The sequence below is a fragment of the Haemorhous mexicanus genome, chromosome 3 (assembly GCF_027477595.1).
Source record: "Haemorhous mexicanus isolate bHaeMex1 chromosome 3, bHaeMex1.pri, whole genome shotgun sequence".
Lineage (NCBI taxonomy): Eukaryota > Metazoa > Chordata > Aves > Passeriformes > Fringillidae > Haemorhous > Haemorhous mexicanus.
This window is the reverse complement of record NC_082343.1, coordinates 63197408-63219346: the sequence shown is the minus strand read 5'-3', so window position 1 is coordinate 63219346 and position 21939 is coordinate 63197408. Positions and strand designations below refer to the sequence as shown.

General features: G+C 36.7%; 1 protein-coding gene across 5 annotated transcripts in view; it reads left to right on the top strand.

Annotated features, from left to right (window-relative positions):
• Positions 1–21939, top strand: part of LAMA2 (laminin subunit alpha 2) — a 339355-nt gene that overhangs the window by 267361 nt on the left and 50055 nt on the right. For all 5 annotated transcript variants that reach the window (XM_059842130.1, XM_059842129.1, XM_059842128.1 and 2 more), the window contains 6 exons: positions 234–396; positions 4774–4984; positions 6448–6564; positions 7698–7861; positions 11259–11397; positions 16855–16957. In XM_059842130.1, coding sequence (XP_059698113.1) covers positions 234–396; positions 4774–4984; positions 6448–6564; positions 7698–7861; positions 11259–11397; positions 16855–16957 — 897 coding nt within the window. The remainder of the gene's footprint in view (positions 1–233; positions 397–4773; positions 4985–6447; positions 6565–7697; positions 7862–11258; positions 11398–16854; positions 16958–21939) is intronic.

Sequence of the window (21939 nt, the reverse complement as noted above, 5' to 3'; positions counted from 1 at the left end):
ATCCTGGATATAAAGACTTCACTAATTATTGTGTTGAAAAGTGAACTATAATAAAAGGTTTGATGAAACATATTATTTTCTCATTTGTTTCTGACCATTGGATTAACCATCCTTTATATTTCACAGCAGAAATAACCAGTGCAAGTTGTGTCCCATTTGCTGATAGAGTTGACAGCTTCTCTATTGTTTTTAATTACTAGCTCCTTACATAAATGTATTTTGATACCCTGCAGCTGCAAAAGAAGATGCTGTAAAACTGAATGAGACACTCAGAACTCAAGACAAGACTTTGGAGAAGAGTCTTCCAGAACTGCAGAGTGAGGCTGAAGGAATGGTCATAGAGATGAGAAATAGAGACCTCAGTATGCAAGAAAAAATAGCTCAAGATGAGTTAAAGTGAGTAGAGAGACCCCAGTCTTCAACCTCGTAGTGGCAATGTCTGATTCTTGTAAATGTGATTGTCATGTTTGCCAGTCAAGTTTTCTAGCTGAGGCTTACAGGAATGTGAAAGAAAGCAAAGTCTAATACTTTATATCTGTTGATACAGCATTTGCATTTTTGAAAATGCTTACATATGTGGAAAGCAATCCCTAGGAAATTATTTTCCTGCTCCACAGGTACCAGCAACATTTTTAATTGAATTCTAATTTTTCTCAGTTTGTTTTTAGTTTCTGCTTCAGACCTGATGAATGGCTTTAGAACTAAAAATTTCATCTGGAAGCTTGGGGTTTTTCCCTGGAAAACTAGTTGGTCTAATAAAAATAATAACTGGCTGAAAAGTTTGTTCAATATAATAGACATTATAAAGACATGAATAGACATTATATCTAAACATATTTTGCCACATTCAGAATGGTGTAGGTCAGAATAAGCCATTTCTGTGGCATAGTTCAGAAGCCTGCTGTTTGGTTATTTAATTATCTGTAAATAAATGTATACATATAATTATATTGGCAGCTGTTTATAAAGCAATATGCCAAATGCTGAAAACTTACCTGACTGAGAAAAATACTTGGCTTGAAGTTAAAAATTCTGGTAGTTTATTACATCTATATGAGTAAGACCAGGCATATTTCCAGAGTGAGACTTTGCTCAGCTCTTCACTGGTGCAAACAACGAGCAGGGAATCCAGCTGAGCAGGGACACGGTCCATTGAAGTTGTGATGGATCAAAAAACTGTCTGGGATAGAGTTATGCAGGCCTGAAAATGTCAATTATCAGGTGTGTGCATACTGTAAGGAGACGTAAATGGAATACAAAATTAGCTGAGAATTCCGAGCAGTTTAGAATCAGATTTGCGCTGCCTATCTTAGACTTTATAAACCAGATCATTTTCTGGAAATCCTGCTAGTGCAGTATTTCTTCCCATAACTGATAGCTCTGCTTTCTGTTCTCTTGAGAAAGAATATATTGCAAACTTATTTGTGGGCAATGTTTTATTGCTTTTTCATCTGATTCCACTGAGTCTTTTCTACGCCTTCTCTACTCACACAAAGAAATTAACCAGTAAAAAGTAGAGATGAGAAAAATTTAGCCAAACCTTTGAAAGTGCTGCCTGCAAATTCAGGACTGGCTGAAGAAGGGCCTTTCAAACAAGGTGTTATTAGTCCTCAAATGCTATAGCCAATATGAAACTGTCAGACTACAATGAAATAATTTCCTACTCTAGCCCAATAGCTAGAGTAGAAAATACACTAGGGTTTTTTTTGAGGGACAGAACTTCTTTCCTTCTTCAATTCTTCCTGAAATGTACAAACTGAGTTTTTGTTCTCAATATAGGAATACATTTTATACTAAGAGATACATTAATATATACATTGATTTCGAATAAAATTTTATGGCGTATTTAAGGATAGGGTTACCTTTTTATAGGCAGTCACAGATCCAAGAAATTTTGGCAGTCAACTCAACAGAAGGAAAATTAGTCACTGTGCATTACAGGGTAGTGAGAAAAAGACCCTAGAGATGTTGTTTTCTGAAAATGCCTCTTGGAGGAAAATGTTATAAAACTGTTTAAATAGTGTAGTAAGGTAGTGGATAGGATACACTCTGCAAGAAAGAAGAATGAAGAAAAATTAATCATTCTTAGAACTCTCGAGGTGCAGGTGCATGGGTGTGGATTGCTGTGCTCCACACATGTGTGTATTCTCTGCAGATCATTTGAAATATTTACTTTTGAATAAAGTAAGGCTCTTGCAAGCCTCATGATCAGTTTGAAGTAGTTAATCATGCTTACTCTTTGGTGAGTTGTCTTTTGCCAGTGATTGTATTCTGTTTTCAGAATTTTGTCCAAGAACAGAATGACAAGATTTAGTTGACTCTCTTCTGTGTTTTCAGTGAATTCTCAAAACTTAAATGAAGAAGAAAAATGAAGTAAAGTTTTCTTGTTTTCATAGATGGCAAAGCTTCTCTTTCATATGCAGTTTTTTCCCTTATTTTCCTTCAAATTTTTCAAATCCAGGCTCTTACTGCCTTAATGTACTGAAATGGCATACTAGTCAATAATTTCTCTCTAAAAAGAGTGTATAGAGAAATACACCAGTTGCTGTTCTGAAGTGCCAGGATTTTAATATTTATTAAGGATGTCTTTCACTATTTTATAACATTCCTTCATGTTTTCTCAGAAGCCACTGAGTTGCTATCAAGGGATGCTGTGAACCAGAATTCTTTCTTTCTGTTTAGTATGCTGAGTAGTTTTATTTTTGGGTGACTTTTTCTTCCACTAATTTGGCTTCTGAACCTCTGTGAATTTCTGTTATCCACTTTCCTGGGAGAATGAATTGCATAACTCAGCCATACAGTGTTGGAAGATATGCCTCCTAGGTTTTAACATTGCTTCCTGATATTTCTGGTTTTGTTTTTGAAGAGACATTGGACAATTGATCACCTTATACATGCTATTCATGATGTTACAATCCTTCTCCTGGTAGGGTAATTCTAACATATTTAGACTCTCATATGCAGTTGATAGGTTTTAATCATTTTATCATGAGTTTCTTATCTTGTTTGTTCTCTTGCACTCATTTTGAGCATCCGGACCATTCAGCATTGCATGTGTTAGGCCAGATCTGTGATTGTTTCTTCTAAAACTTAAAGCAGTTTGTATAGTTTTATTCTTTTTCTAGGATAGTTTCCAGTGAAAGTAGCACAGCTTAAGTGTACAAGAGATTATTTCAAGAAATGTGGCACAGTCCAGTCACACAAAAATTCTAAAGCAAGGGATTACATGGAACAGATTGCCTCGTACTTCATTAGAAAGAGCAGAGGGAAAATGCACAGCAGATCAATATGAAAGTGCTATCTTAGGAGCACCAAGGAAGAGTTTTGAGGTAGACTACTGGATGGATAAGTAGTTTGAACTGTGCTATGAGGCAAGGGAATAAAAGAACAATCCATCTGTTTCATACTGTTCCTCCAGTACTGCAGTGTCATGAGGGTGTCAAAATTTGCCACAAGTGTAAGACAGGAGCTTTTTATAGAAGAATAATGGAGGAGGTATGAGAGAAATCCTGAATTCCTTTCTACGCTTCTGTGACAGGGTATCAATATTGGGATTTAGTTTTTGATTAAATATTTTGTCCTCAGAAGTTGTGAATTCAATTTATGAATAATTTTTTTTCATCAGAACCAAAGGCAGAATTGATGGGAAAAAAACTCCAATCCATCTCAGAAAATCCCAAAACTCAGATAATAATTTGACTTCCCTCGACTCCACTTCAGACCCTTAATCTAAATTATGTCCAGTGTCAGCATATCTTTTCTTCCTTGCCTATATCTTTTTGGTGTGCATTTATTTATATGTTTATTTTTAGAAGATTCCTAATGGAACTGACTACAGGCAGGCCAAATTGCAGAGTTTTTTCAGAAAATACAGTTACTGCTTTCCACACTTTGACATAATGAAACAGGAAGAAAAACTTAATCTGTCCTAGGTAGAAGACTGATACATTTCTTCCTTAGCTATTATCTATCCTACATATTCCTGTTTACTTAGGACTTTTCTTATCTCTAAAGCATCATTTTGGAAGTGTCTGAAGTGCCTCTTTTTTTTTTTTTCCCCTACCCTTGACATATCATTGGATTAACACAGTGGTGTTGCCTTGGGTGAAACTGATTTGAGGCAGGCAGATGACAGTACTCCAGTCCCTTAAAACTGGGGTCAGCAAAATCCATTAGTAATATTCCAGAGTGTATTTTAGATAAGCAAAAATGTTTTGACTACTGGAAGTCATAAATCCAAGGATGTAGGTTTGTTTTTTTTTATTTCACCTGAAAGCATTTATAATTCTTGACTGTCTAGTCTAAAGCAGTTGTCTGCTTCAAGACAGCTTGAAATTTGGTATATCTACAAATCCTCCTCAGTTTGAGGTAGGAAATCACTTTGTGTCACGTCACATCAATGTGAGTGAAGAAATCTTTTAGACGAGTTGAAATGTTTCAGAAAACCTCAGTTTGCCAGTCAGATCTCAAGAATGGAAATTAACCAAAAAAACAAAAAAGTTAGTCTTCAACAGATAATATTTGAATATATTCTGCTTCATAAATAGGACCTTAGCGGAATTTAAAAACCTCTTTTAAGAAAGGGCTTAGAAACAGCTGTCCTTTCACTTTATTAAACATGTGTCATCTTGAAAATTACTTTGAGACTTAATTTCATTTCATTTTCTTTGAGACTTAGGTTTTTTATTTCATTTGCATGCTATTGAGACTATTCAGATTATTTGGTGTAGGGAATATGAACTCAGTGTCTTCATAGGTGACAATGTATTTCAGGAATGCAGAAGATCTTTTGGACAAGGTGAAGAAATTATTTGGTGATCCCAGTGAGAAAAATGAGGATCTCAAAAATGAGGTCCGGGACAAGCTAGCAGACTACCACAGCAAAGTTGCTGATGCTCAAGATCTGCTAAAAGAAGCTGCAAGTAAAATTTGGGAGGCCGACCATTTATCTGAAGTCAACCAAAAAAATATGACCATGCTGGAGGTGAGTGCTGACGAGTTTTATCCTTGATTACTTTGATTCTGATTAAAGATGGAACCTTTGCGTGATTAAATATTGAAACAAAAATATAAGCCAAAAAAAGGCATGAGAAAAATCTAACTATATCTAAAGTAATTTAAAGGAAACGTGTTCCTCGGAATGAGGAAGTGCATTGCCTTTTAGAAGTAGAATTACTCCCCTGCTTTATTGAAATAATACCATCTGCTTTGTGGAAGGTACACTGGATTTATTATTCTGTGGGAAATTAAATTCGTCCCAGTATAAATAGTTATGTAAAATTCAAAGCATGTGCTCAATATTTAAATAGCAGTTCTGTTAAATTCTTTGCTGTCATATATTTGCTTCTAGAAAACTTACCCTTTCATCTCCCTCTCCAACTCCTGGGAAGAAGACTGAAGGGGGTGTGTGGATATTACAGAGTAATAAATCAAACTCTATCCTCAGTAGTTAGTAGCTGTTAAAAATGATCTCTCTCATAGAAGAGGGGTCTGCTTGTGATTTAATTTAAATTGCAGAGACTTAAAGAGCATATTATACTGTACATTAACAAGCATTTAACCAAGACATAAAGAGCAGAGTCAAGCTAATGAAGATAAATGTTTCAGCTCTGTATCTCGGTGAGCTCTCACCTCAAGTACAGAATGAGGTCAGAGTTCTGAGACCTCTTTTCTCAGCAGAGATTTCTGCGCTTGTTTGAATTAAGGAAATGCAGTGATTGGATGAATTTAGGTGATCTCTGTTCTGTGCATTTTCTTCCCAAAGCTAGATGGATAAAGGTTGGAGAAATTACCTGCTATTTCAGTTTTAAAAATATTCTCTGTATCACTGTAGCAGAGTGCCTTTCCAGCAGTCCTGCCCACAAGGCTGCCATGGCCTCCTATCAAACTAATCTGGGATACTCAATGGGTCTTGCACAGGAAATTGCCAATTCTTTATTCAGAATTCCATCCTTACCACACAATATGCAATAGTTTTACAAGTTGGAAAACCAGAAATCTTTAGGTTACTCCAAACCTTTTATTTTGCATTCAGCAGTTGATGAAGTACCAGTGGATGGAAGTAGGAAAGCAGCAGAATATCTTTATAAATTTTTCCTTCATCGTCAGAGGTGATTTAAAAAGTTAGGAACTTACACATCTGGGTAACAATTAGGATTTGTAACTTTCTGGTTCATTTTGCAGTAGTACTTCAGCCAATTACCTCTGTTAGAAAGCAACATAAACCTTTCCACGTGGGAGGACAATACACAGCTGGGAATAGGAGGATAAAGGAAAGATATCTTACATGTGCTTTGTTCTTGTCACCATCTCAGCTGTGAGAGCTTAGAGAGTTGCAGAAGGGGCGTTGTGGCATGGTGACAAAATGCAGTCTGATACTGAGGTGCTGCCATTTGAACTGTTCTAGTAAACAAGTTGTCATTTTCTTTGTGTGAACTCATCCTATAGAAAAGGAAGCAAGCTGTAGAAGATGGCAGACAAGATGTTGAAAAGACCCTTCAGGAAGGGAATGATGTCCTTGATGAAGCCAATAAACTTGCAAATGACATCAGCATAGCTGTGGAGGTGAGTATTTTATCATCCTTACCTGAGAATTAGTACAACAAAACATCATTATGGAGGCAAAATAGATAAATAAGGTCACACCTAATTTTTCACTGTATTTATTGATATTGAAATATTTTTCTTGGGATAATTCTTTTTTCCATTGCTATATAGCAGAAAAGCTAGTCTGGTGTATAAAAGTTAATAATTTGGAGTTTTAAGTGATTCATTGGATTACATGTGAGCTAGCTCATAATGTTATAGGGGCTCTGCCATTTATAAATGTGGTATTCTGATTGTGGTACTAACTTTATCTCAAGAATTACAGATGCAGCAGACCCATTCATAGTCTCACTGCAACTCTGTAATCTAGGTATAGATTATCTGCACAAAAATTGTGTGTATATCAGAAGGAAGCTTCAGAAATAATTTGTTGCCTGTGGCCACAAATTTTTAAGTCTAGACAGATCAGGGAGAGGATTGAACTCTCATTTTGCATAATATTTTTGAAAATTCTGCTTTAAAAGTTTTATCAACAGAGTTTGACATCAATGTCGTAGCTAAAAAAAAAAAATTACCTTGAAGTATCATTAGTTCTGAAGATATTTCCAGCATTGCAGCTTACCACAATAAATGGAAAAATGCTCTTTGAAGAAATGGAAAAGGAGACACAGTGAAACAGCTTTTTGGAACAGGAATGGCAAGTCTTCAAAAAGCGTAGTTGTTACTGAGAAGCTTTAATGAGCAAAAAGACATTGTAGCCACTCAAAGGGTCCTGAAACATGAAACTTCTGCCACTTTAATAGTTATTACTGTGTAGCACTGCAACAATTTAATATAGCTATGCAAGTGTCTACATTTAGGAAACAAATCCAAATTAGTTTGTAAGCTTTTAAACCATACAATTGCTTAATTGTCAAAGAAAAGCTTCTATGAAGCTCAAGAGAGACAAGTAGCTCTTGGAATATTATCTCCTCTCTTCTTACCAGTCCAGCCATTCCTGTTACTCATTCTATACTAGTTCCCTGAAATTGTAATGCATGGGTAAGTTGAGATAATAGCCCACAAGGAAAGAAGAAACACCCTTATATATAGATAAGGCTACAGAATGCTAGCAATGAGAAATTTAAAGGCTTTTCTTTTGCCATTTGCAGTATGTAGAAGGTGTTGCAAATAAGATACAGCCAATGTCTGATCAGCTGAAAGACAAAATAGATGACTTATCACAAGAAATCCGTGACAGGATGCTTCCAGAAAAGGTGTTGCAAGCTGAGAACCATGCGGGCCAGCTGAATGAATCATCTGCAGTGCTGGATGGGTAAGGCAGCCTTTCACTGGTAATGCTAAAACCATGATGCACGTTTGCAAAATTGCATCACAGAACTTGAAGGGCATTCTTCTTCCTTGACATCTGTCATCAAGGGTATACAAATAACCAGCGGCATGTGCAAGTACACAGCTATTGAGTTAGTCAATTTATGGATCCCTTGTAAGCAGTTTCCTACATCTTGTGATTCCTATTGGCTGCATGGACAGCAAGCACTGCCCTCAGATGCACTGATAACACAGTTTAACTTATTATATGCTTACTGCTATGCTGTGAAAAAAATAGAACTTCTTCTTAAAGAGCTCACTACACATTTTCATGTGCATTTGTTAAAAACAAGTAGTATTTTCCTTTTTAAGATGACCATTTTGGTAGGAGACTATTACTGTGACGCTAAATTGTTTACTGTCAGAAGTCCCCCTTAGTGATGGACAGTAATTTCTCTACCAGTTTCAAAACTCTCTCCCAAAAAAGCAGGTGTCCTGGACCGAAATGCTTAAACCCAAGAACAGAAACTTCAGTTTCTTTGTACCACTATCTCATTCCTAAAGATAAGAACTACAGTGCCCTTCGTTTATATGACCATATATGACTGCTCTTTCAGAAGAGTGATACTATATAACTCATCATGAAAATAGCTTCATGGAAAGAATATAAAGCAAGGTTTTGTTGGTTTTTTGGGAATTTTGGGGGGAAAAGAGAGGGGTGTCTTTTTATTGCATTCTATGCACTTAAGAAAGCAAGCCGTAAATAGTAAGTGTAATTTGCAATAGTAATACCCAGAAGCAGACCTTGGATATTCTGCCTCTTGGAGCTGTCCCCAGCATCAGCTTCAGAGTTTCATTACTTTATAAAAGCACTGCATCAAAAAAAGTATTATTTTTTTAAACATCAAGAATATGCTACTTTTTTGCTGCTTCTATCTTTTAGATACTATGTGAAGACTTGAATATCCCAAAGACTTGTGAGCAGATGCTTAACATGTTTTTTTCTTACCAGCATCTGTAATTTTGAGGAAAAGACAGGAAATTAGCTCTGATACTTGCAAAATTACTGGCTTCATTTGCAGTGTAGTTACACTACTCTAGATACCCAGTGTAATACATGTTTTAAGGTGTGAGTAAAATAATGATAGCTGTGGTTTCCTGGATAAAAAAAGAATTTGAAAATGAGTGACTTTAGTGTCACACCCAACCACACATAAATATCTGAATATATGGAAGGTTGTCGTGAAGGAACTAAGAAAGAGAAAAAATGTGGACAAAAAAGATTTTGCTTCCTAGTCAAATGTTGGCAAGACGTGCTTTGAGATATAACTTTTTAACTATTCAAAAGAGACCTTTTTATGGGTGTTTGTATGTGCTTCTGTCCTAATGTAGGTGGCAGCTTGGCCTTAAGGAGCTTAGGCTAGTGTTAAAGATGTTATAACAGCCCCATGCATACCTATATCTGATCCAGATATCAACCTCAGTTTCTCAAACAAGACAGTAAACTCCGCAGAATCAAGGACATTAAAAATTATGTCTAAAGGCAGATTGTTCAAAGTTAAAATTTCTAATGTGATCAGATAGATACATATCTTCAAAGGACAAAGAAATGCCATGGTGCTGCGTAATCAGGATAAAGATGTTTATTTCATGCACTGACAATAAATAGTTATACTTTATAGGCATATACAGTCTCTGTCAGTTTGAGGAATTAAAAAGTGTATCTATCCTCTCAACCAGCACTTGAGTGTCATTCAGACAATTCTAAATTTGGTGTAGATTACTGTTTCTTCTTACAGAAGAAATAGAAGGAGAGCCCTGTCTCTCCAGTCACCCTCTAAGGATTCTAATAATATATTGATTGACAATGAGGATGTTCTCTTGAGTGTTAGAACATGGAACCATTCATGAATTTAACATAGGAAAAAAATGTTATTTCTGCTGCGTACAAGGAAGCATTAGTATGGGCTTCTCCCCTGTGGCTAATTGCCTTCTCATGAGTAAGCACCATTGGTATTTGGCAAATTCAGTTTAGGTTTTTCCTAACCAGAAAGGATTTGAGCCATGTTTCCAAGCAGTTCTTGAGGTACTTGCTAGGTAGCTATTCTGGGCTCCACATTTGTCTAATAGAGCATCACAGAAACTTAGAGTAGCCTGGTGAGCTTCCAGCCATTGTTGAAGAAAGAGATTCACTTTTCCAAGGATGATGCAAAGGCAGCTCAGTCATGCAGTTTCTGCAGTAACTTAAAGGGAATCTCTCTCCCTCTATTAGCTACATGTTGAATCCAGGGACTATATCTTCTGTCCACTTTGTCTTTTCTGTGGCATTTTGTAGAAATCAGTGAGTAATAGATGCAAGGATCAGAGCCCAGCTGTCACAGTTCTCCAGAGAACAGATAAATTACTGGGATGAATTTTCCTTTCTTACACACACACTGTCTCAATGACTAGTTTATACAAGCTGGAACAGGTCCAACAGGAGTAATCTCTGTCTCTCTCATATTGCCATAGACCTGCATGGCTAGAGAGTTTCTCAGAGAGACAAAAATCCAAGTCCAGATCCATTCTTATCCAGTTCAAGTGGGGATTTTAGTCCAATTACACTTTATTCAGTAAAATCAACATAGGCATTGGTCATAATGGCTACTGAGAGAGATAGTTGTCTTCAAGTTCATTCTGTAGGTGCAGCAATTCTTTGCAGAAAATGTTTTAATATATCATACAGAGAGAGTGCAAGAAAAGTTAATTCCCCAGCCTGCTGACTAGAAATTCCCCTAGGAAGGAGGCTAGCTGAATGCTGTCTCTGCACCGGCAAATACTAACTGTATTTAATGTATTTATAGCTATCAGAATAGAATATTTCATGTAAATTGAACATCACATTCAATATGAAGCATTACTGCCTATGTTTTCCATTTTGGTCAGCAAAATTAACATTTAGGATTTGGTTTAGACTGTGAGATCTCCTTCAAAACTAGCAATTCTGTGTTTGGCAGCCAGACCAAGAAATTAATTTTTCAGAGATTCTACTTTAAAACATGTCTGTGATGATCCTTCATGTTCATACAGTGCAAGTTTCCTCAAGTTGCCTGGCTCAGCTCATAGCCTGAAAACCCACATGATGAATATGTTACTTGCTTTCCTCAGTGTCTGATCTCTTTTTATCTCACAGAACTTCCTCTTTTAGCAAACATTGTTCTTTATGTCTTTCTGCCCAGATGAAATATGAATTAAACACATGGTGCCAGATCTCCTGAACTCTCAAATGTAGCATTGCTCTCTAAACACCTTAGAAATAGCCTTAGAAATACAGGCTGTTGGGTTTCAAAATGTAGGATACTCAGTTCTGTTGAGCTCTGGCAGCAGGTTTAATGGAGTGTTTACTTTCCTCATCCCAACAGAATCCTTACTGAAGCAAAAAACCTGTCTTTCAATGCCACACGTGCTTTCAATGCTTATACTAACATCAAGGATTCCACAGACGAAGCTGAAAGAGTTGCCAAGGAAGCCAAAGCTCTTGCAAATGAAGCTATGCAAGAGGTAAGGAAAATGAGTAAATTGAGAAGAAGGTTCAGATTTTTTATGGAATGTGCTACATCTGATCTCAGATCCATGTTTTGCCATCTTAAAACTTTATGTAAAGACTTTTGACATCAAACATTCTTGTTCTTGTGATCAGAAAGCTACGCCTCTGTCACAGCTACGTGTACCTTCAGACAGTCTCCATTTCTTCCTAACTTGTGATCCTTAATTTTGTTCCCCATTTTATTTACTATCCTTCCTCCTTCTATCTTCCACCTTTTGTTCCCTGTGTATGGCTCAAGCCAACAGCTTTGAGTCAGGAGCCATTTGATATCCAATAGTGCTTGTTTAGATGTGGGTAATACATTCATTTAATATGAAGAACTCCATACCTTTATTAACTCTTCAGCTTAGTTCCCTGAAAATGTTTGGAGGCACTTCTCTGCACATCAGATGAACTGCATGCCAGAACTGAATTCTGCTGGCCCGAATTCTAGAAATGGAGAATTGTAGGAGGGGAGTGGAAATTGTATTCACTTTGTGACCTCTACTAGTTTTTGCAGAGAAATCTTATTCTCACTAGGAGGTAGCACATGTAAATTTCCAGAGAAAATGAAGAGAACTTTTCAAAATAGGATTGTAAGGTAAATTCAGCTCTCCACCCTGGGTCACAATGAGGCTCTTGGCTCTTTGATGTATATACTGTGAGTAGAAAACATTCTGAGCATAGCCAAAATTGTCTTTTAGGTCAGATATCAAAGGAGTTAGTAGCTAATTGGTGGGAGTCAGTCGAGACCAACAGACATGTACTTCACATGCATACAGAAATATGAGGCAGTGACAGTGTAATATGAGTGCCAGAACTTATATTTGATATGGAAACATGTAGATGAGCAGAAACAACTTGTAGTTACAGCACTTGTACATGAATAAAGGTAGCTTACAGAGAACTACTTCAGTCAAATGGATTGTGAGAATAGCAAAATCAATCACGTGCTGTGAAGGTCTGTATTCGTCAGAGGGATAAAGTGAACTAGCCACTGCACAAAAATTTTAATATTTGTAGGCTGTTTACATTTTCAATGTTTTTTCAAATAACACTAGCTACTGTATTTCTCTCTTGATGAAAAAACATCACCTCACACATTAGTATGTGCTAGTTCTCTGTAAATAGTTCTTTGTTTTGCCAGAATGCCTAATTACACCACAGAAGTAAATAAGGGCCTGGACCTTTTTGTTCTTTCCTTCTTGTTAAGATTTAATATGTGACTTCTTCGTCTCTTTTGACAACTTGGAATGAGTGAGACAGGCAGCTGTTTCAGGGATTGAAAAGAGGGGGGAAAGACACATAGAGCAATAAAGAAACAAAGCTAGCAATTACAGGATGGTGACAAAAGTGTGTTTCAGCATCTCCTTTGCATGTATTCATTACAAGGAACTTGGTTTTTTTATGAGCAGTGTATGTGAAATGGGGATCTAGTTGATGAGGAAGAAAATTGAGGCAGCCGATGCCTTTTAAATGTAATTGACTTGATACAGAGGTAATTGGTGGTTTGCCCGTCAAATTGCTGCAGAGCAATAGACTTAGCTGTTATTTTTTAAATGATCATTTGAGGGTTTTGAGCCAGATTTTAAAAATATGTCAGTTGTGAACTACAGTCATCACTTCTTTATTCTATTTCCTTGTTTGTATTTAAAGGCTGTTGAATGGCTGCTAAGCCTCAGTGAAGAGTTTAACTGGCAAGCAGGTAAATCAGGGTCCCACTTTCTGGAGGTCCCAAGGAGCTTTTAGCTGAGCTTCAGCACAATACCAGGAATGGACCCTCAGTCAGGGCTGTCTGGAGCACAATGGCTCAAAAAGTCTCCTAGAAGGTGGCATAAGCCCCTAGAAAGTGTGATGCCAACTTTCTGAGAAGTTGCTCTGGGGACCCTGTGACATGATGGAGATCATGTCTTTCCCCTCCTTTTGAAAGATGGATCTATGTTCTCTTCTGTATGAGAGCTGCTGTGGATGCCTGTCTTCTATAAAAGACTCAGAGTTCCAGCTGTGAACAGATGATGGAGAAAAGTGCTGTAGCTCACTTTGCATCCCTGATCCTCACCTTTCCTATTCACCAGGAATAATGTTGGGGCAGGGGGATGAAGGTTTCCCAACAGCAACGAGCTGGTGTATGAATCAGAGATGATAGGGACAGGTTTTGGGTTTAGGTTCTATCCTCTACATCACTGGATCAAATTATTTACAAGAACCTTAGTGATATCTCAAGGGTTTTTTGGTTTTTGGTTTGTAATGGGAAAATGACTTAATTTTCAAATTAATCTAATGTTGCTAAAGCATGAATGAAAAGATGCTCAAAATCCATCGAGATTACAGGAAGCCTGATAAATGACTGGAAAAAATGTATTTAAAATATGACAGAAAAATTCCTCCTGAGGTTTTTGTGATGGATTTGCTCTCCCCTTTGAAAGCAAAATAAATTCATCAGAAATGAGAAATCTTTAGCAATCAGGCAGTTTCAGCATTCCCTTACTTAGGTAGTAACTGATAGGAGTCAGGTTAGCATATTCTGGTCTTATCTCATAGATCAGGATGGCAGTTGTACACTATATATTAAAAAGCAAATTATTTTTAGGCTTTTTAGAAAGGACTTACAGGCTGGGGACTGTAGGAAGCACAGGAGACACACTGAGTGTTTAGGGTCCTGCTTTCTTCTTTGATTTTGACTTTCTTTGTGGGTGGTGCCTCAGCAGTTCTGTTGGGTGTCTAGATTTCCTAACATAAAGCTGCCTAGACATCCTTGGGAGGATGCCCTGAGGTGCAAATCATTTTTGGTATCCATCTTCAGGACTAGTAGAAATGAGAGTAGCCCTATCTCTCGCATAGGAGGAAACTTCACAATGTAAATGTATGTGAAAAGAAAAAGATTTAAGAACAAGGCAGAACTTTTTTTGACTGATTTGAATTAGCACTGAGGCCTATGAAACCTTGTACCTGTGTAAATTCACGTGATCCTCAACACTGCCCCAGTGCATTTATGCCTCTAAGCTGTGACTCAGACAGAGCTGTTTGGGTACATAACAAGGTCCCACTTCTTCTAGAAGATGAACCAGAGATTCAAACTGCACAGGGTTTGCATGGGGAGAGTAGGGGCCATGAAGAAAGGAACAGGGTACTATCTGCAGATTATGGACATTTTGGAAGAGACAAAATTAGAACAAATTAAATTCTAGAGTCCCTGCAATTTTCAATTTATTTTGAATCACAATCCCTTTTTTCCTTTTTTTTTTAATCCTTTTTCTTTTTTTTTTTTAACAGAATTTTTCCTGATTTAGAAAACAATGTCAAAGTCTGTTGGCTGTAATATAATTTGGTAAATCCTACCAAATTATAAAAATTATAAAGTGGTTCACTGTGACCCAGACTTGCCACAAGCGTACAGACTCACCTTGCACAAAGTCATAAAATGTTTGGGATTTAATTACTGACTCCTTTGTAACTTGACATCTCATGGACCACATGAAAAACTAGTAAAAAAGTACATTTTCTATCAGATACCTTAATTAATCCTCATTTCCAAGATTTTTTTAAAAAATATAAAATAAAGTTTTTAATAAGTACAAGTTTATTTCTCTCTGAAAGGGCTCTTCTAGTATTAACTTTATGCTGAAACCTGTTTCAGACTAATTGTCAGCACTTGCCCAGTTACTGTCTCTGATTTGATGAATTTCTTGGTATTGCATTGTAAATCTGGCCTTCCAACTTCATTTCATTGACCATAAGCTGCTTCAACAGCCAGTCAGCCATGCCTAGTTATATAACAATAAGAAGAACAATAACAACAACAACAACAATTATTATTTTTGAAGTCTGTGGTCACAGAGTAATCGCACCCTGTGTTCTGTTTCTAGTAGGAAAAGAAATTTAAAAGTATGTCTGATTTGACAGGTGCATCTGTCACAAAATCTGGCCAAACATTCTTCCCTCAGGAGCAGTCTTTTGCTTCATTGGGTAGTTTTTTAATTTTTTTCCTGTTTTCTTTTTTATATTTTTCTGTTAACCAGTGCTGCTTGTTATTATATGGTAGAAAAAATCTGTAAGAAACTAATATTTTTCATCTTTTAAATGTGTATGTTTTTGTTGTTGAAAGGAAAATGTGTACACAGCTTCATATTTCAGATGAGCTTGGAAAATGGCAGTGATGTGTGCCTAGTTCTTAAAGTCACATAAAAGCTTATATTTACATCCCATCTAAATACAAGGAATTCTTTAATAACAAAGGAATTCTTTGTTATGGGATATCTCATGGTATATATGTTGCCCTGTGACATGGCAACATATATACCATGAGATATCCCATAACAAAAATCTTGGTTCTGAATTTTGAAAGTATCCAAAGCATTCTTTAAGATTTTTAAAAGAAAGAGAAACAGCAAGTTCACTGCATGATTTTTACAGTGTTGTTGAAAACCATCAGAGCTTCAGCAATATGTAAAATGTCACTTCTGGGCTTGTTCATTATAAAAATAATGAATAGCAAAAATAATTGTGTCATTTAATTGACACACAGTTAATTTTTGAGTATATGTATCTGCCCTGGAAAATGAAAAGTAGCTGCTTCTTAATTACATACCAGTTACAAGGCTATGACCCATGACTAATATAGAATGTTGTCTGGCTGTCAGGAGTATTCTCAAAGAAATGTATTCAGTATGATGTGTGACCTGAGTTCAGTCTTACAAACTGAACAGTAAGTGGTTCAGAACCTGAAGCATTTCCTACTGACTGAAAACACTAATCTAATTTAGAAAAATCATTCCATCTATTGATCAGTCTCTGCACTGAAGGTAGAAATGGATGTTTTTCAGGAGAAAGATCTTTAAGTAGCATGATAGGATGAAGGATGGTTACTTAGCAATAAAATTCTTTCAGATTAACTGCAGTTTGCCCTTCTTTTAAAACTCAATTTCTTATTTCTTTACTCACCTAGCAATTATAATTCTTTAATTTAACCACAAATGAATCTCAGTTGTCATTATTAGAGTCAACAGATCCAGTCTGGCCTCTAAAGTTTCTGTAGCTGCAGTTAGAGAGAAATACTGTATTTCGTGGTGTTCTGTCCATGGCTGGAAGGATAAATATGTATTTAAGTTGAAATATGTATTGTTTGTTGGTTTTGGACAGTTCTGCTCTTAGAGCCAAATCTGTTTCTTTAATACTGTAATCATTGTCTCTCTTTATTGAAGTAATCTCTCATATTCCAAAGGGGATCTGACATTCCATTAAAAAAATATTTTTTAGAAAATTTTAGAATTTTTTTTTAGTTCTTTTAGACTAATATTTTGTCAATGGGATGTAACTGAGAGCCTACATGCTGTGCACGTAAAATGCAGATGACTGTTCACTTAGATCATGAATACATGTCTTTTATGACCTCACACTTTCCTTTTGGACACTTTGTTTTTCTCTGTCTACAGACATCTGGTCCTCAAGGATCACTGAAGGATGGTGCCAAGAGCTCTCTTAAGAAAAGCTTCAGGGTCCTTAATGAAGCCAAGATGTTAGAAAGTGATGTTAAAGGTATGTACATTATATGGCATTCAGACCCACTAAACAGAGCAAAAATGTCTTGTGAGACTGCTGTGCTTCTGGTATGAAGAATCAGTATAGGAAAAAATTAGAATTCATTACCTGATTTGAAACTGGACAGTGTATTATTGAAGAAGACTCTCCTGTTTTGTGACCAAGATTGTACAGAAATTCCTGTCCCCTCTCTCCTTTTCCTGGACCAGAGGGCTGAGGAGGAGGGAATTTAGGTCTTGTCTTGCTAACTACAATAAAGGCAAGAGTAAGGGCAAGAAAAATTGCAAACCGTAAATATTCAAGGCTGAGTTTTAAACTTGTCACAGAGATGATGTATTCATTTTCCCCATCCTGCTAGCTTAGTTAAATTAAGAAACTAATAAGAAACTTGCTTCCTATTAAAATCAGGATAGATTTTCATAATAGAGCCCTGTCTTCCATGTTTTTGCGTACAAAATTCTCTTTTGCCTCGTGGGAGATACATTAAGAACATACAGCATAAAGGAGCTGATCCATACACCTTAGTCATCTTTTGGCTATTATTGCACTTTAATTTAGTTTTGGCAGCTCTGTGATTTCCAACTGCAGAACTCGTTAACAAGTAAACACAATGTTTAACAAGGTCATGAAGCATAATGTTTCATAAGATCATTAATTGCATTTCATTGTCATACACTGTTTGAAAGTGAAAAACATTATTATTTTCTTGTAGCTGAACTGAGGGAAAGAAATGTGTCTGAGTTACTAGTAAATCTTGGGCATACATTTAGGGTCTTCTTTATTGCAACTCTCTGCTTCCAGATTCAGTACAGATTTAGGGCTGGTGGAACACATTCCCAGAAATATGTTATAGAAAATCACAAGACTATTGGAAGAGGCCAGTGTGCAATTCCAGTAGCATGGCTGAAGTGGAAGAAAAGTAGTGATGCTTTCTGGAATGCAAACTGCTGCAACTTGCCATGGCTGGTGTATGAGAGACGCTAAAATGGCTGTGTGAGGCAGCCTCTCCCTGCCACAGCGCTCCAGCGAGCACACTCAGCACCTCAGAGTGGAGTCCACAGCTCTCTGTGCCCCCCAGGCAGGTGCAGTGGAGTAAAGCACAGTGCCCTGTTTTCAAGGACAAATTAAAATGGGGTCTCTGCAAGGATGGGCGTGAATTCCGTGTCCGCACAACTGTTCAATTTAACCCTGATACAAGATATATTACAACCATTATTGCAGAGAATTTTGAAAAAAGTTATTTTCCCATTGTACCAGTGAAAATTTAAGCTGATAACAGTTTCGTAATTCAGAAGAAAATGTCCAGGCAGTCTAAAGATTCATAAAGCAAACTTAATGCAGGCAGGCAGCAATGCTTCAAAGGCACATACTAGATCTTTGTCTATGTTTTTGCCCCAAACTGAAGGGTAATGAGATGGAGCTTTCCTTATAAATGCTCACTGTTACATCTTAAAGTGCTTCTTAAAGACAAACATTCTGAATTTGATCAGTATGCCTTTTTACATCTAATAAAACATGTCCATGCTCCACAGCTAGACCCATGGAGATCAGTTAACATTGTGCCCAGAATGCAGATGTGTAAGGAGAAAATGCAACGACTTCTATTCCCCCCTCTGCTTTTGCACCAAAGTCGTGATACTATTAGTATTGTGAATAACATAGAACATGTGTTATTAGTATTATGAACTAATTCTTTCTGGACGTCTTGATTTTCCCACAAGAGAAATTGAGCATTCAATGTCAAACTAATAGAAAGATATTTTCTTAGAATCCTTATAAAGCCACCCTTTCAGAGTCTCAGCTGGAAGTGCAGGATGGCTAATGGGCACTCTATAAAGATCTGGTAGACAGAACTAATCACTAGCTTAAAATTTTTCTGTCTGCACTACAGGAAGTACATTAGTTTAAGTAATGAAGACCCATAAGCCACTCAACTAATATACACTCCAAAAATCCAGCCTGAACTGTGATAGAGATGGGAGTGGTTTTTTCTTCCTACATTATGACATTCCCCTGATTTGTGGCCAATTACCTGAGTTATAAAATGGCTGTTAATCATAAAAATGTTTTATATTACCACTAAAGACTGCTGAAACAGTCTTTACAAAGCAAAGCTTGAGACAGAAGCTATTAAAATGAAGATTTAGTCATTTCTCTCTCTGTAGGGTTAGGAGTTAGAAAGAATAACCCTGGTGGGAGAAGCACAATCTGTATGTAGTACTGTGGCTAGGAGAGAATTTTGAAATTTGGCCTACTAGTGTATAAATGAAAAGTGAAAATAAGATACATAAACTCCTCTTCAGCTAGAGACTGCTGTCAGGTGGCTACTGAAATTCTGCTAATGTAATTTCTTTTGCTTAAGAATTGACAGCTTGACGGGGATGTGTCTTGTCAGACAACTCGTGAATATTTTTAGCTAAAACATTTTCCAGCTGATAGGCATCATATCCAGCTGATAGATCCCTTGTTTGTGTATTCTCCTCTGAGTGTTCTTTCTGCTGACCTGGCATATGGTATTCACCAGATTATGGCAGTCAGTGCTGGAGGTACTCTTTAAAAAAAGTTAAACTTAATTATCTGCATTTCTCTAGTTACATCTCTTTGTCTTTGTTCCTAATGCTAGGTTCTAAATCTCGCTTGGTTTAGGAAAAAAAGAATCAGTTTGTGACCCATGTTCCTCTTAAAGGATGAGACTGTGGGGAGCAGGAATGCTGTTTGGAAGAAGTAACACAAAGATAACAGAAAGGGATGTGTGTAACAATCAGTTCATTTCTGCAGTCTCCAGTCAATGAGAACAGATGCATTTGTTGCTCCTTGGTAGATTTCCAACTTCAGTCTGGTTTTGGGATACATTAATTAGACGCATAGCCTTATTGATGTTTTCTTGGACAGTTTCATGTGGAAAAACTGCATTTATCCATACTGCCAAAAGATACCTGTTTCCACTATGTTCCTCTATATGTTTGTTTCACCATGATGGTGGCACATCATCATCAATTAACCAGTGTCACCTATTTATGTGATCTGCAGAGACGTGTAAAACTGTGTGTGTCTCGTAAATGACTCTCTATAAACAGTAACTAAATTCCTGAGTACATCTTAAAATGAAATATATGTGCACAGCATTGCTTGTTTTCTTTTGACTCCATTCATGCAGAGGAATAAGGGGTGATGCTTTATCCTGTAATGCTTTGTTTAATATAAACAGAAATTGAAAACCTTTGTTCATGTTAACCAAGCCAGCAAATGCAAAGGCCGATACATGCAAAGTCCTTCAGGTTCCTGCTTACTCTTTAGGGTTTAGTTTGAGCAATGCATGACTAGTTTTGCTGATTTGAAAAACAGTGCATTTATTGGCATCTTGTGCCATCTCTGTGCAGAGCTGATCAAGTGAAAAAAACAGGATTGAGATAAATTTCTCATGATACTGCTCAACCTACACTTTAATGAGAGTTGACAGTGCCTGGCATCTTTCAGTGCAGACCTGCTAACCTCTTCCAAGTCAGACGGGCTCTTAGATTGTAGCTGCCTGTATTTTGACAAACTTTAGTGCTCAGCTGGAGGATTTTGGGCCTTCAAATCATTGTCACAATTTTTTTTATAAATGCTAATAAATAAAGAATGTGGAAAAGCTGACATGAAGTCAGTTCAGTTTGTGATTCATGCAGGAGATTAGTCCAGTGCTTAGTGAAGATGCCATCTGGATTACAGGATAAGAAGTTACTTTAAAACAAAACTTAGTATCTCTGTGAAAAATGAACAATTTCCTTGAAAAGATGACATGGGACATAGAATCTCCTCACTTTCCCTTGTGTAAGAGCCTCCCTGGGAACACTTGCTTATGGCTTAATGGTTGTAACTAAAAAAACCCTACCCACAGTAAAACTGTATTTGAGGAATTAAAAGAAAAAATACTAAACAGGTAGAGTCTCAATATTCCACTTCAGAATTTCTAGGGCAACTTCCCTTGTTAAATTCCATAAAAACCAGTTTGCTGCTATGGTTACAAAGCTGAAAACAGAAGTCTGGAAACATGATTCTTCAGAAATATAACCAGGGGATAATTAGCACTCTGGATAGGCAGAGTAGAGAGGAGAAAAAGAGATTATTTAAAAGTATATTACAAAGTTAGAACACCACCACCATAAATGAGTCAAACCTCTCAGAAATATTGACACGCTTTATAAACACCAACCTTCCACTAGAAACACCAAGAAATTATCAGGCAGACCATAATTTCAGAATTAAATGGTCAAAATAAAAGCAGGTTTTTTGGTATTATTACTTAACAGGAAAAGAACTCAGATAAAATCTCAAGGCATACAAGACCAGAATCTCATGAATTCATCCTGGTTTAAAAATATCATGTTACCAGTAGCCTCTTTCAGCAGTGGGGACATAACCTGTCATTTAAAAAAAAAGCTGGTTTTAAGGAGAAGAGTGATCATATCATATATGCAATCCTTCCAAATTTTATTCGAATGTGAACTGTGCCTCTCGCAGTTCACACAAATGTCCTGTTCTTCTGCAGAACATTTTGCAGGGGTGAAGGCACTCCTACAGTCCTGTGTGTTGCTCTAATTTAAATAAAGCAAACAGATTTCTTCCTCAATGACATTTCAAATGGTCTAACAGCAAAAGTATAGTTCTCATTTAAATTCCATGTGTTGTTTCAGCCTTGCTCTAGCCTTGGAAAATTTAATTAATAATTTCTTGTAGGCAATATGAATTTTGTTTGATTTTTCTCCTTACAAATTGCTTCTTGCACGTCTAATTTTAAGAAACCATACTTTTTTTAGAATTTGTGGAATGTGAACCACGTAGGTGTTTATTTTCAATAACCTGTCACATACCTGAAGGTCACAGTCATAGCTTGTCATCCTGAACTCCTTTTCTACAAATTATTCTTCTCTTCCGGCTATCATGCCCAGTGATGTTAAATTTGTTTCCCAGTAGGATATACCTTTAAGGTAAGAAAT